The following is a 17602-nucleotide window of genomic DNA, read 5'->3' on the forward strand; positions in this document are numbered from 1 at the left end:
CACTGCACAGTGTTAAGCTGTTATATGGAAGTCATTTGAAATGCTCAAAATGAAATAACTCAAGGATCAGGGACTATATATGTGCTAATAGGATCCTGAGCCAGGGTCATCAGTGCAGAATCCTGCTTCAAATACGGCATTGCTGTACCACAACCCATCTAGGCCAACCTCCACTCTTTCACCAGTGGTTTCTCTGCACCTTTCCCTGAGCGATTTCTTGACAAATTTGGGTTCCTTAAGGTTTCCATTTACATTCATGTACCTACTTTGAGAGTCCATGAATGCCAGCTCATGCATGTTATCACTTTCCTGATAAATTTCCCTTTTGTGTCACAGAAGTTATGATCTATCCAAACCCCTGACAGCAACATAGACTCAAGAATTTCCTGTCTGATGCTGCCTGCATTGTTCTTTTCAGCCAAAGCCAAAACAACGCGTTTGTCATGTTAAAGCTAATTGGCTTGAACATCTGTAACTTCTTTACAGTGGTTCAGTTCCCTCACACTTCTTGTAGTGCCTATTTTTGCTTGGTATAAACAATTCATTAGTCAAGCATGGTACTTTTCAGCTTTGTCTTATTTTCTGTGAACCTCAACATGTTATGTGTTAGAAAGTGAGGGTTAGGAACAGAATAGCATAGATCTTCCCCCTCACCATGTAAAAACAAAGAACAATAACCCCTTAATGTGCAAGAAGGTCAAACATGCACTATGTGAACTTGTTAAACACATTTATTGAGTTCTTGACAGTAACCAAACACAGTGAATGACCATTATAAACAAGAAAAAAGGCATTCGCTTTTACTTGGTCAGCTCCTGCTTTACCTGTAAAGAAAAGATATCCCTTTCCACCACCAATTTACGGGATTGAATCTGTTTGTCTCAATAATGGATTCAGCAGGGAAAATGGCAATTTTAAACTGAGATAAGGTTCAACTGCTTTTTGCTTTTGAGCCCAGCTCCTATTAATGATAGACCATAAGTGGAGTTAAGTTATACTAGCTTTAAGTACATTCCCAATTGCCATTGACTCAAATAGGCTGTAAACAAATAAATGAAATAAAAAAAATAAAAATAAAAAAAGAAAACCACAAATAATGCAGCCACAAGTAGTAGAGGCTTATTATTTCAGAAAGGAAAAAGTAAATCAAAGCAAATTTACTAAATTAATTTGTTAAACACATTTATTGAGCTGTTAATAGTAACCAACACAACGTATGACCTGTTGTAAAACAAGAAACAGAAAATGGATCAATTCTGATTTTGGCAAATCCTACTACAGATATGTGACAGAGGGAAATATTTCAATTTCCTTTATATTCTGCAGTGATATATTTACAATACTTATCTCTCAAAGTCTGTCCCTTTTTAAATTAAATTAACAGAAAGATCATAACCTAGAAATAAGTTTCCTCTACAGTCGTCTTGTTCTGTCTTGTCAGTATCCATTAATGATAGTGAAATAATGAGAGCTTTCCAAGGATTACTTGGCACACAGAACACAACTCCACTTTGATGCTGAACCGAGCCACCTTTTTTCGTTCCTTTTTTTTTTTTATTTTTTTTATTTTTTTTTAATTTGAGGGAGGGGGGGAAAGAGGAAGAATTTCATATGTACAAAGGCTGAAAAGTCTTTCTTTGTGAAGCTAAATTAGTTCAGGAAAATTGTAATCACATTTACTGTAATATTGTCTTTTTACTTTTTTTTTAATTACCACCGATCATATGAATGAATTTTTAGTTGAGTCTCCAACATGGCAGCTCTTTTCCTACAGCACGTTTGCATGTGCTGTCGTGAACCCAAAGAAAGTGAGGTTGGGTGCATTCTAGATTATGTCAACTCACAGTAGTAGCATTCCACCGAGGTTATGGGTTCTGCCTGCTCTGTCTTACTTGAGGAGCCATTCATTTACTGAAAGGAAAGAGAAACAGAACAAAAACAGTTATGCTTTAATAAACTCCAAATACGAAACTGTCTGGATTTAACACTGTATTAGGCATTTAAAATGTCTTGAAAAAACCAGGAGGTTCAGTTTCCTCCTCTTTCTGGAAAAGAATTAACTCTGACTGACTGTTTCTTTGAAATATTGCAACCCAGGCATCAGTCTTGTTGCTGAAAATGTGCTTTCTTTTCCACCCTTCGTTTGTAGTCCTTCATAACCATATTATTGGTAAGAAGGCACTTTTACACCATTATTTCAGGTAATATAGCTGTATGTGCATAGGCTAAAAGACACATAAGACACACTACAGCTCAGTTGCAAGCCCCCCGCTGTGGCAGTGTAACGCTCTGGTGTAACAGCTGGTGACTGGGTTGGTTCCTTTGTTTAACATCCATTGTGTAATACAACCCTTTCCAATCTGGGTGTTATGGTGGTGCACTGCCAAAGTGAAATTTATTCTTTTGTTTGAAATCAAGACTCACACATCCCCCTTTTTCTTTCTGAGGTGGGTAAAACAGAGCAAAATGCACTTCGTAAGGTGAGAAGACTTTAAAATGAGGCTAGAAAACTGAAGGCCTCTCCTATCTGCTTTTAGGAAAATACCAGATGTCCCAGACTGGTTTTTTTTGTCATGCCTTTCCTACATGTTTCTGGGCAAGTTTCCTCACCCATTTCAAAAATTGACTCTTACCATTAGACCCCCAGATCTGGAGTTTCATCTGCTTTTGTTTGTATGCTTTGCCATGCACTTGGGTTTCTCAAAGAAAAGAGCTCGGTGTAAGCATAGAAAGGATTATCCTGGAGGTAGAACGTACCTCTATACTGTAGTTTCTGTGCTCTATTGTTTGGACAATCTTTTCCCTGTAAACTAAAGTTGATATTAGTTCGGATACATCGATTGTTGAGAGGCTGGACTGGTCTGAAATTGTCGCTCATGCTCAGAAATATCTGTGATGGCTGATTCTGGCTTAGCAGTCGTAAAGAATGCATCTATAGAAAATACAAAACACGAAACAAAGATTTTCAGTGCTGGTCGTTCCTGTAAGTAAACAGCATACAACACTATTAAATATACTACTTAATAAATGAAAGTAAAACAGAATTTCAGTGATTTGTAGTCAGAGGTGAGTTGAAAGTTGTAGTCAGAGGTAACTTGAGATAAAACTGTTCCTTCTGTGGTCCTCTGTTTCTGAGCCCCATTTTAAACAAAAGTAATTAGTTTTGTGCGGAGTAAATGAAAATGGTATGAGGTGTCCTTGGCCGATCAGGAAACAAATGGAATCCACAGTACTGGGTGGCAGCAGCTGGTGCAGAGAAAATGAACTTGATGAATAACAGGAGCTTATTTCCTAAGTTTTGTAGCTGTTAGTGTAGCTTCCAGTTGAAAAGACACAGTTTTGGATGACTGTACTCAAGAATCAGGTACAGCCAGTCAGGATGCAAAGGATAACTGACAGTCATGCTGCTGAAGTCATGAAATTAATGATGTTAAAAAGTGAAAGTCTCTTTCCATTGACAGGTCTGTCTTGATACTGTCTGTGCCGTCTATAGTGGTCTTATGGTAGACTCTGGCCTTCTTTTGAGGTGATTTTACAGATCAGCAGAGAGGGAATTACTGAATCATCCAGGATTTTCAGTGTACCCAGAAGTGGTTGGATGCAAACTACAAGCAGGCAGCAATTGTTCTTATGATGACTATACAACTGTGCTAAAAGCATGTTAATTGGTTCAAGTCAACCAAAACCTTTCAAACTTTGTACAGGAAACTGGAGAGACAGAGGGAAAAAAAATATCTGCCACTTGTAAATCAGAAGCACTCAAAATATTTTGGCTTATAAATTTTAAAAGATGGTATTTTCCATGGCGGTGTACAATTTAAGAGGTTTGGTTGTGGTATTTAATGCTTAAATGGGGAAATCCAGTAGCTGGGGTTTGTGTACTGAAAATCTTTAATAGCTTCCAGGGAAAATTTGAGCTGTGCATTACTTTTTCTGTCTGAGTACACAATGTAATTAGTAAGTATTCCATGAAATCAATTTGCAGCACTAATAATGGAGGATGTAACTAACCGGTAAAGCATGACAGGGAGTAAGTATCGTGAGGTTATGACCCACAGACTCCAGAAGTATTTCATTCCTTGTTTTATACATTAATGTTGCAACTAAAAATTTTGCTTGTAGGAAAACGTTCAGGTCCCCTCCTTGAAAAGTTCAGAATGTACAGCATGTTTGCCTGTGTTCAGCTGTGTCATTCTCCCAAATTACCCATTTTAGAAAAGAAACAAAGTGCTCTCTCTGCATCTAGACAAAATTGGACAGAAGGAATATCACAAAGATAAAACATCTCTCAGGCTTTTTAAAGTCATCTTATTTACAATGTTAATATGATTTTAAATCCCAAAATAATATTTAGAGTTGTTTTATGGTTCCTCATTTAATTTTTCAGGCCAGATTGCTTCTGCTGTATGCTTGGGATGGGCAGATGGTGGTTCAAGTATTCCTTTGGGATTCTAGTACACAAGAGAATAGTTTTAGCTCAGCTCGCAGCTCTGTAGAGCTGACAGAAGCTCTGGAGAAGACTGCAGTTGGTGTTAAATTTTTTGTTTTCTGATGTTAGGCCTTGGATTGTAAGCAAGCTGTATAGAATGTAGTCTTTATGATTTTTCCGCTGGTGTGTTTCCCCAACAGCATAATTTTGACTATGAAATTAATTGTGTTTGCTTTTGGATAATTTATCCTGCCCCTTTCTAACAGGGGCTTCAATTTGTCAATCTGATTTTTCTGAAGATATTTGCAGTGTCTATCCTGTCATCTTAATTCTGTGCCAGAAAGCACTAGCTGATTATTTTTCTTCCAAGGCCCTGTGTATTGGATCTCTGTCACATTAATGGGCTGCCTACATGTATTTAAATGGCCACAAGTGCCACTCACAAATTCTCTATTTCTTTCCGATCTGAGAATCATCTCTGTTATACATAATAACCTCAGTTATTTTTGTACAACACTGCTATATGGGTCTATTCACAGAATCATAGAATAATTTAGTTTGGAAAAGGCTACTGGAAACTGTTTGGTTCAAACCCTCACTGAAAGTAGGGCTCACCTCAAAGTACATACATGTGTGTATAGATACGTTGGGAGCTCTAAATAGTTAATATTTTTATTTTAGCAAAAAACTCTTCAATGCTTTTTCAAACTGTATAAATTGCAGGCAGAGATCCCTACAGCAAAACATTGAATCTAATTTTGTATGTAAAACTACAAATGCGTATGTTTAAAATATTCTTTTGTACCTATACTAGATCAAGTAATTCTTTTATTATTCTTACCTGCATCCTTGTTATGTAGACAGGTTTGTTCATTATTATCCAGCTTGCTGTTTCATAGCAGGGTGGAATTGTCATTGACCCATCATAGGTAATGAAACTAGATGTCTCTGGATAAAGTTCCTCAATATTTAGCCCCTGTAGTAAGTATGCGTCATCTGGAGAATAAAGAAGGAAAACAACTGATACAAAACAGTAGCTTCACAAAAAAAATATCCCACTTTTTTAATATATAATTCTTATTCCAGAACATCATAATCAGTTTCACAGAAATACGAAGTGTAATGACTTCACTTTTCTGAATGGTCCAGTGGTTTGGACAAGAACAAGTAACATGAGTTCACTAACCCTGCTTGGGTTGAGTTCTACTCTTAGATGCCCGTGAGTACCTTCTGTGAGTTTAGCACAAGCATTCACAGTGAAACTGAATCATGTTTAAGAACTGGAGTTCAAAGCTTCTTGAAGTTGCAGTTATTGCTTTAGATGCAGAAGTCTTTGGAGAATGTCAACTTACCATATTTTTGAGTGATTAACTATTTTTGCTCAACAAAACTTTGGGAAGGCCAAGATTGTTAAAACTTTAATTGCCCTTCTACCACAGGAGGAAGTTAAGGTTAATGCATGATAATAAAGCTGCTCAATGAAGCCTGCTGGCCTTTCATGTACACAGTGGGGGTGGATGCAGTGCAAGCTCACTCAGAATGCTAAAATCTGGGTCGAAAAGCATGCCAGTAAGCAGCTTACTAGGGGTCCCTGCTTTTATCATAAGTCTCCCGGGGAATTAATGAGGTATCCCTCTGCAACAGAATTCACTCTGTGGACATGTATCAAAGTATAATGAGATATGGTTATATCTCAAAATTCATCAACATTCCTCAGCCTTTCCTATACTGTGTGCACTATTTCCCTTGGGTAATGCTGGCCCTACAATATTTTTGGAAGTGCTGTCAAAACGTGAGCTCAGATATTCCTGACAAATCTTAGGTTGTGGAGTTCCTTAACAGGAAATACTCAGGGACATAGACACTCTACTTCTTACATGAAACTGCTATCGTGTATTTCAGAGAAAGCTGGGCTGGTTATGAGCTGTAAGATTGTGAAATCTTTTTGTGTGCTTTCACTTGCATGTAGTGTGTTCAATACTGTTTGTTTGCAGAGCAAGCACTAAAATGCAGGTGAGGAAAGCTGTGTATTTAGGCATGTTTCCCCTTTCAATACACAAGATGAACTAGCACTGATTTTAATGGAAGGCAAGGAAGATAGAAAAAATAAACAAGAAGATAGTGCTCAGACTAAAGACGAATGTTGAAGTGCATCTTTTAAATCAATATAAATAATTTAGGCATTTCTGTTGGATTCTCTGAAGTTTTTCATGTACCATTCACTCTAAGTTTAAACAGTTTTTGGTTTTGTGTGGTGGTGGCTTTTGTTTTTGTTTTTGTTTTTTTTAAGCTGATAAATGGTTTCTTAGCCATCAGGAAAAGATTGTAAATGGAACGAAGGAAAGAAATATGAACGATCAAGGAAGTGTATGAGGACTAAAAAAAGAAAAGAGTAATTTAACTTGAATTTAACATATAGCTGAAGGACAAAACTTAGATGAGCAAAATGCTTGTCTCATACTACCTAATGGAAAAAGAAAAGGACTGCAGACTACTGTCTTGGGTAACAGAAAATCAAAGAATACAGGCAAAATAAATGTGACTTTTTTTAAATTTTGACATAGTACAGTCAACACGCTACAGGCTTCTGGGGTAGCAATATTAGTGGCTATAGCATCAGGTGTATGTCAAGTCAGAGTGTAACATTTGTACCACATTGACCAGTGTCTTACAATTATTTCACATTTTAAGTGTGTGTGTTATTTTAAAAAATATAATCTTGGCATGTCCTTTCAAGTTTGTCAGAAATACAGCCATCTGCCATATTTTTGCACATCGAGCCTGGGTAACTGCCATGGCATACAGCTGGATTCTCAAGTAGGGGGGAAAGTACTATTAGTGTCTTGTAGGTGGCTGACTGTCACCTTTTTTTAACATGCTCAGCCTTCATTGGCCTATGGCCTGGGACACAGATTCTTTCTAAACCTAAAATTTTCCAGACAAAAGTGCGAAACCATTGCTATAGTATTAGAGTCAAAATGCTGCTAAATTTTAACAGCTAGAGATGACTGAATACACCTGTGTCCTATTCATTAAAAACATTATTTGCAGTGCAGTGGTAATTTTGCTAGAATTACGTGAGAAGAGAATGAATGCATTTTTTCAAGCCAGTGCCTCTTTTCAATGAGTCATCACACATTTTTCCCTTTCCCACATGAACATCCTGTTCATTATTTATGAACCATGGAGAGTGGTGTGTTAGCTCCAAATGGCACAGAGTCAGTCAGAATAGATACTTTCAAACTCTAAGGACCAAACCTGCTTTCTCGCTTCCATGCTGACTTTGGTTGGGCTAAAATGATTTAAGCAAGGTAGGATTTGCCCTGAAATGTTTACTAGGAGATGGAAAGCTAACTAAAGATTAATACAGATAAGGGATCTTGATGATATATATTGTGTGCATGCCACATTCTAGTTGACTAATTTGTATTTAGAACAGTGCACAGATTATTAACTATAGGACTACTTATCAAAAAGAAGATACAGAAACATATTTACGGCCGGCATTAGTGCAGGTAGTCATGGGGGTTTGGGAGTTGCCTCACATTGCTTTAATAGAGAATGCAATTCACTATTTTGACATGGATTTCTAACTTTTATCTGTGGATTTGCAGTGTTTAGTTATTCTCAGAACATAGTAACACTCCAGGGATGGAATATGGCATGTAACTGTGTGGGAGCAGTGTGGGGCACAGTCCTCCTACTCATTCAGGCAAGCCTGATGTATGCCTGTGCTCTCAAGATCAGGAGAGATGCTCTTCTTAGCCCTACTGATCTTCAAATTAACTCTTAGGTTACCTTGTTTGCATACTGAAGACCTAAAAAATGTGTGGCCATCTCCCCCACCAGCACCCAGCAGTGAAGTGGCTCCAAACCTGGTTCTTTGCCTCTTCCCTTGGAATATGTTTAAGGAGAGACAGCGCATTATGCCAAGTGTCAAAATTCATCAGGGGTCATTAATGGGAAACTGAAGGAAAATATCACTTCAGGAAAAGGGGAAGACAGGGGTGAATGAAAGAATGAAATACAAGAGTTTGGTCAAGTAAAAGCAGTATTTATTCTTGCTTGTATATGAAATATACTCCCACGGGAAGTCACATGACTCCCTGAGAAAAGACTACAGAATAAGCATTTAGTTATAAGCATATTTTTCTCACGAACAGCTCTGCTGTTTTCCTTTCCCCACATCTTGATAAAGTTTCTCATTCTGGAACTGAAACAGAACTGGTGGGTTTGCACTAATACTCGACTGCAACACTTTAATGTCTTGTCTTATGTTTTTTGCAAGTATGTAGTTCAAAATGGTCAAAATCACCATGTGTGATCTCTTGCCAGTAATAAACTTCCTTTAATAAACCCATTCAGTCTTTACTAGATTCTCAGCATCATTCCTATCTACAGCCCACATTCTGGTTGTCTTGACTGCTTGTGCCTTAGGGTGATTTCTGAACTCATGAACTCGTATCTATAGAAATCAGATTTCATTAGATTTCATATATATTTATAGAAAGGCCTTGACTGACGATTTTCTTAGCAAATGATGGAAATACTCTTATTTTATCCCTAGATTTGTAACAGGCATGTGGAGTCTGCTTTCACAGCAAATTCTATGTACATTCTCTTTAAAACAATAGTATTTGTAGGGAAGATACTATTTACTGAATGAAGGAATGTCCATTTGGTTTTGAAGTTCATACAGTGATAATCCAAAAAGGGAAAGTACATCTTTAACTAGATTTACAGGGTAAGGAATGTAGAGATTCTCAGCTTTTTAATCCTAAAACAGTTTCTCCATTTCCCAGCCTTCACAAGTCACTTAGACCCAGGCTGACAAGAGACTCATTTTGAATACCAGGGTTATCCCTTGGGGCCTGTTTGAGACTGCTGAGCTTTTACTGCTTATGACAGAAGGTGCAAGAGCTCAGTCCTTCAGAGAATGCACTGAAACATGAACCTTGAGAAATTAATAGTCTTATTTCCAGAATTCTGAATCTTCAGCTTTTTCGAGATGATCTCTTAAAATCAGAATAGTTTTATTCACTTGTGTGTTATGTATAACATAGCTAAAGACTGAATTTGAGGAAATTCAGAATTTTACAGCTTTTCTGCCTAGCTGAACATGTGGCAGTATTTTGGTGGAGAATGGCGAGCCCAAATTTTCATATGGAATTTTGGGAATCTAAAATGTTACTTCTTTCCAATGTTATGCAAATACTGGGTGAAAGCTAATGTAGCGTACCTGTTCTGAAAGAAAGCTAACTTATCCACTCAAATGTCATACTCAGAGGAATATTAAGGCAGTTTTTCTTTAGAGATATTCACATGGCCTCTGACTAAAGCCTGTTTGAAAAAACACTTGTTTCAATAGTTCACAGTAGATTTTTGTGCTGTGATAACAGAATAAAGTAAGCCTTTAAAATCTGCTTAAAAATTCCTTGGGGTCCACTTCACTACACTGTAGCCATTAATATCGAAGAGTAGAAATTCCCCTTTTAATGCATTTTGCCCATGGAAATTTCATGCAGCAGCAGTTAGCTCTGAATTTTGTTGCTGTTCTGCAAAAAAAAGTACTTTAGTTATGTTACTAACTGTCCTGACCCTGAACCTCAGCTTAATCATTCGCTCCACACTCCTTTTGAGCACACTGGGACTGGTCATTTTGTTGGTAGCCTGCTGAGTATTGACTTCAGGAGTGGACCCCTAAAGCACAAGCTAAAAAACTCCAGCTGCTGAAGGCAGAATAGAAATCCTCACAATCTAAGAGGTAAAATTAGTTTTCAGCAATGATGCTATAATCCATCACGTAAGACAACTGCAAAATTACTTTCAATAACACGTTCACATTCCCAATTTACACGAAAAATTCCCAGTCAATACTTGTTACTACAGTAAGTAACCCAATGCCCTGCAGAATATTGTGTGCATCGTAGCTACCAAAGATTTCATTTTAACAAATAAACTTGTTAGTGATAAACAATGGCTAAAAATTAAAAGAGTTCCGTTAATCATTGATTTTGCAGCTTATGTTATGGGCTCATCTTCATGTGAAAGTTCATTTAATAAACCCAAATTAGGTGTGATTGTAATTGCATTTTCCTTCTAAAGAGGCAAAACAACCAATGAAAGGTTGTAGGATGCTGTCAGCTCCAGACAGGAGGAGTGCCCGCTTGTAAACACAGCACACAAATGAAATATTTTGTATTGGGAGGCTATGCTTGCTTGCTGGTGTGGGTGGCAGTTGCATGCTTACTCACGCACCAAGGGAGAGATGCTGCTGGTGCCTTCCCACCCTGTGGAGCTGTATATCCCTAATCATGGCCTCTCCTCTTCTCAGAGCCACCAAAGATGCCCGATCTTTGACCCTGCTGGCCAGCCATTGTAGCATGTGGGGCCAAGGACTACAAAAAAGGCTGTGACACTCATGGAAATGCATGAGATAAAGCTGCTGTGATGGGAAAAATGAGGCAGGGGTCTTTACTTGCTCAGTGTGTGAGACCCAACAGGGCTCATTGTGTGTATGTGGTGAAAAGCCGCTTTTCAGTGGTACAGAGATCTCCTGGCTGGTCCCCAGACAGAAGCCAGGAATATGTAATCTGGGAGCCTGAAAAAGCACATACAGCCGTAATGATAATTTCCCGTTCCCAGGACGCTCCAGCAACACTGGTAGGCAAGAAGCTCTTACAGAACAGCATTGCTGTGTTTTTGCAAGAAATCAAGACAAGCAGTTTAAAAACTGGGTTAATCTCCTGCTTCTTCCTTGCAGAGAATACGACATTTCATACTGACAGGACGATCTGGAAAAAAATATTCTGAAGGGAACACTCTGTCACCTTCCTTTCTATAGGTATTGTGGAGAACAGAGTTTTATCGTAATAGAAGCCTCTTATTTGGATCAAAGATGTAACAAGATTTGTTATCTGTAAGGTCAAATTAGAGAAACATCAGGGGGAAGAAAGGTGTGTGCTATAGGAGAGGACAAGGAACCATCTACTTCAGAATGGGGTTGGATTGGCTCCGTTATTCAAAGTCTGCAAGGCTCAAAATCTTTCTAATGTTCCCTTGTTCAGGAATTAGTGGGTAAAATTCAGTGCTTTCACTTCACATTAGCCTCAAATCTACACTCTTTGTTTTTACAATCCTGGCTTTGCAGGGATGGGGAAAAGATGGAATCTTTGGAAAGAAATAAGACCGTATAATTTAGGGACATGTTAGAAATGTCTCCAAACTTTTCCATCATAAACCTGAAGTTCAGTGACTTTTTGTTGAATTTAAATGGATATTTCAGATCTCTGGAGTTTCAGATGCAAAGTTTTCCAAAATTGTTGTAGAATATATAGTACAATATACTTAATTTACAGAGAGGTAAACTGAGGCAAACCCTAGCAGAATTGTGAACCAAATCCTGGGGTCCTGACAACCAGTCTCATTTCAGTTATCATGAACCATTCTCTCCCAGCTTCTGTAAACAAAAGCAAGATTAATGAAGCTTATAAAAAATGTCAAGTCATTGTCTACAGAGTAACAAACGAAGGCTGAGTTTTACAATACTTATTTTTTCTGTTTGCTGTATACTTTCTGCAAGTTTAAGTTCTGTTATTGTTTAACTTACTTTATTAACTTAATGGCTGCTTGGAATTCAGTGAGTATTTGACAAAGTGAATAAGGTTTCCAGGAGAAGAGGTTTAATTTGTTCCATTGAGATGCATGTATTTTTTATGACTTTCTCTAAATTAGCCTAATTTTCACTGACACTTAAGCTCCAGTTTTCCACAAGTTCAATATACTAGCATGGAATTATCAGTTAAAGGCTTTCCAAATGTGAATACAACAAATATACATGCTATGTTAATGACCTCTATAAATATCCACTAAATGCAGCAATAGTTGAATAGAAATGTCATAACTTTTCTGTACAGAAAAAAAGCATTAGTGAATACTAAATCTACAGTTAATGATGCAGCATCTTGACATAACTTGATTTGGTATAATCCAGGCTGCTCCACATGTTACTTTTATTGCTAACAGTAGGCAGTTTCTCCTGAGTATTCTGTGTGAATACAGTATATATATTTATCAAACATAATTTCATTAATTTATTGCTTGTTCAAACATAAAATAGACTTTGAAGTTCAAAATTCGTTTGATGAACTGATGACCTTACTAGATTTTTTTCGGGTTGCCAAAGTTTATCATGCAGAGTGGCTGGCAATACAAACTATAATTTTTGTCCATAAGTGCCTCTTGCTTCAGTGCCCGGAGCAGCTGTGGGTGCCCCATCCCTGGCAGGGCTCAAGGTCAGGCTGGACGGGGCTGGGGGCACCCTGGGCTGGTGGGAGGGGGCCCTGTTCATGACAAGGTGGTCAGAACTAGATGATCTTTAAGGTCCCTTCAAACCCAAACCATTCTATCATTCTGTGATTGCTAAACACATTATCTGATGCTAAAAGCATACAGATGTTAGCCATAGTAAATTAAAAGAAACTTACTTTTATACGTTATTCTTGTTATGGTGTCTCTGTTAAGCATACGATTTAGAAATGGATTTGATGATTCAGATACCTACGAAAGAGAAAATGTACAATGTCAAAATCTTCTCAAAAACATTTCCTTTCTGGAAGTGTAGCTGTTCTGTGTGTGCATGCACATGCATACTCATTCTCTCTCTCCTGCCACCTCTCCAAACTGTTTCTGCCTTTTTTTCAGTGTTGCGGGAAGACGACATAATTGTTGAGATATTTTTCTAACAAAACTTGTTAAAAGTTGGTATCTAAAAATAAATCTAAAAAACCAAGGATGGCAGAATATGATGAACAGAAATGAATGCCTGAATGCAAGTGTGAGTACAGGTTTCTTCGCCCACAGCTCTGATGCAATTTGCAGGTGGTTCATGTAATTAGGGAGGATTTTCATATAGTAGTCTATTATTTTTCTGTTTATTGGGAAATACAGTTTCCTTGCAGCAGACTATTTAGATTGCAAATAAAATCTGTCTTCCCTTTGTTTTATATACAGGTATGAAATGCCAAAATTTCACCCACATGCACTCAAAAATATGTATGCATACATGTATACATACACATAAAATGTTCAGTCTACATTAACATAAGCATACCTGAAAGAGATTTAATTGTGGGCTTGGAGGCGTTGTTGTTGTGTTGGGTTTTTCTGGGGGTGGGAGGGTAGGGCAGTGGATGTACTTTATCAGCAACATAATTGTTTATTACCAATGATAATTTAATGAGAGATTTTATTGCGCTGCAAATGGCAAAATTATTATTGGTTAGCAACATAATTAGAGTCACTTTTAATGGAGATATTTTAGTAACTTTGTAGCTAGCCTTCTAATATCTTACTTAACTTCCAATTATTCTGTGACACTTTTTTTTTTATCAGACACTGGATGCTGCTGTTACACATCTAGCATTGATCCAGAATGAAATCAAGGTATTTTGAAAATGGAAAACGTCATAAAAAGTTTAATTAAGATTTAGGAAAATAAATGGACTATTAGTCAAACTGTAATCCAGCTTTGTTTGGCAGGTAGCCTTCAAGAAAGTTCAGTTCAGGTTCTTTTTTGTGGAAGATCAGATAGTTATATCTCCACTCAGAAAATTTTCTAACTACTTTGGACATTTAAAGTAGAATGCATCTTTTCATGCCAGTGAGAGAGGCCTAGAGAAATATATGGTGAGGCAGATACTAAATTTTATTGCTTGTTACAAGAGTTGAGCAACTCACTCAGCAAGTCCATGAGCGATGCACTATTTAGACAAAATTGGCATGCTGGGCATTTTGAAGGCTTGTTTCAATTTTATCCTTTTGCACCAATTCAAGTCAGATCATTTGCTTATAATAGAATACATTTTGGATGAAAAAAGTAACCTAAATATCTTTCTTAAGTATTAGACCTGTATGAAAATTGCCCTTTTACATAAAATTAGTCAATAGGCTATGTGAAATGCATGTTTTAATTCTAAGGTTAACACTTTATCAGGAAATTTATGAAATGGGATTAGAGAGTACTAAAGGGAACCGATACATATCCAATACATAAAGTCTGATGATTAAAGCGATTTATTCCAGCATAAAGCACTTACTCAGAAATATATGCTTGTTTAGACTGATGACACAGAGATCACATAATGGCAGAATATGAACAACATTTTGGGAGGAAATGCATTCTTCATATAAAATGAGAGCAAAGGTCTCTCCAACGTAAGCAGGAAGGTTTGAGTAAACTATTAAGTCTCGAGTTCAATGCTAGATTACTGTAATTCATGAACCTAACTATGCATCTTGAATGCAACAGAACGGGGCCTTCAATATGACAAAATATTCACATGTCTGGAAGATATTAAGTGTCATGCTTTTAATGTTCTTTCAGTTCTGATAGTTGAAGATGTTTTAAATAACATTGTGAGAAAGACTTATGTTGCTGCCTTTGAAACATCAGCATGTCTACAAAGAGCAAATGTGCCCTCTTTCCCAGGGCCTCAACCTATTAGGAGAGATTCACTTTTAATTGAATGAATAACATTTCATGAAGAAACACCAAATCTGCAAAATTAGTAGCTTTTGTCATAGCTACTAAAGTGTTACGAGTGATGTTTATGATGTAAGGATTTCTCCCCTGCTTTCCATTTTCCTTACGTTAAACTGTAAAAGCTTTGGAGTAGAGATTGTGTGTTCAGTTCCTAGGATGATGCTGCCTCTGGATTTCAGATCAGAGCCTCTAGGCATTGCTATAGTATAATGAGGAGTGTAATTCCTAGATTTACAGTTCATGGGAAAAGTCCATTGTCTATATGTTGTGTTGATGATACTGAATACTTACTTTCATAAATATGGAAACTACCACCAGCCCATTAGGACTTTTTGCAGCTTCTGTGACATTTGTGTACAGCTCGTGGTTATAGTGGATTAGTTGAACCTAGAAAACAAGAAGGGAAAGATTACAATTAAACAGTAGCAACTCATACCGTACACTGTTTGCAAATACTGTTTATACACTAATTGGTTTGTATTAGGATCCCATCTATGCTTAGGATATTTTGTAACAGTGCAATTTTTCAGAGGTTTGCAACATGCATGATTTTAATAATTTCAGTCACCATCTGGCTCCAACTGGCACAGCACCAGCATGTTTTCTTCTAAATTGCCAGTAAGTGAATTTACCCACATCAAGTTATGAATTGCACTGCAGGGGTTGACATAATTTCCCTGTTGCAACAGCACTTGCCATGGGCATCAAGTAATCTGTACTTTTCAGCCTCAAGCCAAACACAGAGGAGTCAAGGGTTGAAATATTTGAAGAAACATATGGGCTATGGGTTTGAAGCTGTTTAAACCAGCACTCACAGAATTCAAAATATTAATATTCAGATTTTACAAACTCGGTTACAAAAGCTCCTACAGTTAGGCACTTACTGTATTATTGTTAACCAGGTTCTCCTTAGCTCCTACAGCTTTCCTTCTGCTTTTTAGTTTTATGATTTGCTGGAACTTTTAAATTATGAAGAAACAGTTCACCTTTCTCCCTGCATATATACATGTCTTACCCAAAGCAATGGTATTTGATTTGTCTGGGATCACTGGACACTGTTACTATTTGCATTGCGATTTGTAGCCTCAATTTATTTAAAAGATGAATGACTTCAATGAACTTGTGAGGCAGTTAAGTACTTCTAAGAATTTGAAAGACTAAAGATCTCTCTTTTAGTTTTCAGATGTCAATTAGAAAAATAAGGTGGTTGTTCTGGCATTTTCAGAATTATAGCAGCTTGATATTTGTATTTAAAAATTAGGTGTGTTTTCCATGTGCTGGCATAAATCTAAAGGCTGTCCACTGAAATTTCTGGACTTACATACTATGAACAACATCAGTATTAACTTGATCTATGTCTGGTAGTCTTTTTGACTGTACAAATAGCCAAGGACTAATACTTCCAGTAAAGAAATTTCATCATAGTGTGTGTTCCATGTTTATTATTAGGAAAAAAAACCCACCCCAAAAAAACCACTGAGATGGGGTTTAGTGCCAGCATTGGTGACTTTGTCTTTTGGATGAATGCAAAGTCTGGCGCTTCAGTAGTGAAATAAAACTGCAAAGATTTTTTGCAAGAGTGACCTCCTTATATGATCTGCAGTACACAATCAAGTGACAAAGACAAAGCCTTGCTTTGCCATCCAAATATGTATGTCCACCAACACGTGTACCAGTAGTGATCTGAATTATAACAGCACCCCAATTCATGTGTAACCTATACACCATTATTATCTCAATCTATGATAAGTGAGAAATAAGTGATGCACCTGAACTCTGGGAGTGTTCAGACAGTTCTATTTCCTACACTCTGCTCTGACTGCATAATTTATCCTTCCTATAAGTAAATTACTCAGAATCAGATCTTATGAGCTTTCCTAATACAAAAATCCACCAAGCACTGTCCCTCTTCACCCCCAAAATCCCTTAGTGGTGCTGTTTTAGTGCTTAGACATTGGTGTAAAAAGCAGTAGTGGAAATTCTGAAAAGAAAGAGAATATTTGCATTGATAAGGTTAAAAGATCTTTGGCACATAGCTTTACTATTTACACCTAACAGTTCACAGACCAAAGAATACGGTACGGGTCAAAATTACTGCTATGTGTTAATTTCAGTTAGTTTTGTCCTGTCTGGATTGGGAACTATTGGTTGTCCTTTTTGCAGTTCACACAGTAAGCATTTTTTAAGGCAAGCAAACAAACCAAACTGGAACGAAAAAGTAAAAATGTCAAAGTAGGCAAAGTCATCTACTAAATTCTGACAGCTAGGAAGAGGATGAATGCAGTATGTTTCCTAAAGGTCTTGTAAAGAATTAATGAGAGCATTTACTCCACAGCACACAGAGGTTATAGGCTCATTAGTCATCACTTTGTGGTACTACTGAACTTTGATAACATCATGGTTCTGGGTACTGTGCTCTCACTGAAATTTTTAGGCTTAGTAACGTATTTTTCTTTTTATGTACAACAATTCAGTCTGGCAGACAAACTAACTTGTGAATTATCAAGAAAATAAGTGATGAAATGTGCTTTAGACTAAAATTCCCTCTGTACAAAGTCCCAGAATAACAATGACTTGGTATCATGGTTTAACCCCAGCTGGCGACTAAGTACCACGCAGCCACTCACTCA

At 37.2% G+C, this 17602-nt stretch overlaps 1 protein-coding gene across 3 annotated transcripts in view; it reads right to left on the bottom strand.

Moving 5' to 3' along the window:
- Positions 1-1165: 1165 nt before the first annotated feature.
- CA10 (carbonic anhydrase 10) overlaps positions 1166-17602 on the bottom strand; it is a 209833-nt gene continuing 193396 nt past the window's right edge. For all 3 annotated transcript variants that reach the window (XM_014281538.3, XM_055700766.1, XM_055700767.1), the window contains 5 exons: positions 15264-15359; positions 12916-12988; positions 5271-5425; positions 2758-2932; positions 1166-1911 (listed from right to left, as the gene is read on the bottom strand). In XM_014281538.3, coding sequence (XP_014137013.1) covers positions 1889-1911; positions 2758-2932; positions 5271-5425; positions 12916-12988; positions 15264-15359 — 522 coding nt within the window. In that variant the 3' untranslated portion in view covers positions 1166-1888. The remainder of the gene's footprint in view (positions 1912-2757; positions 2933-5270; positions 5426-12915; positions 12989-15263; positions 15360-17602) is intronic.

Source organism: Falco cherrug, chromosome 1, assembly GCF_023634085.1.
Source record: "Falco cherrug isolate bFalChe1 chromosome 1, bFalChe1.pri, whole genome shotgun sequence".
Classification (NCBI taxonomy): Eukaryota; Metazoa; Chordata; class Aves; order Falconiformes; family Falconidae; genus Falco; species Falco cherrug.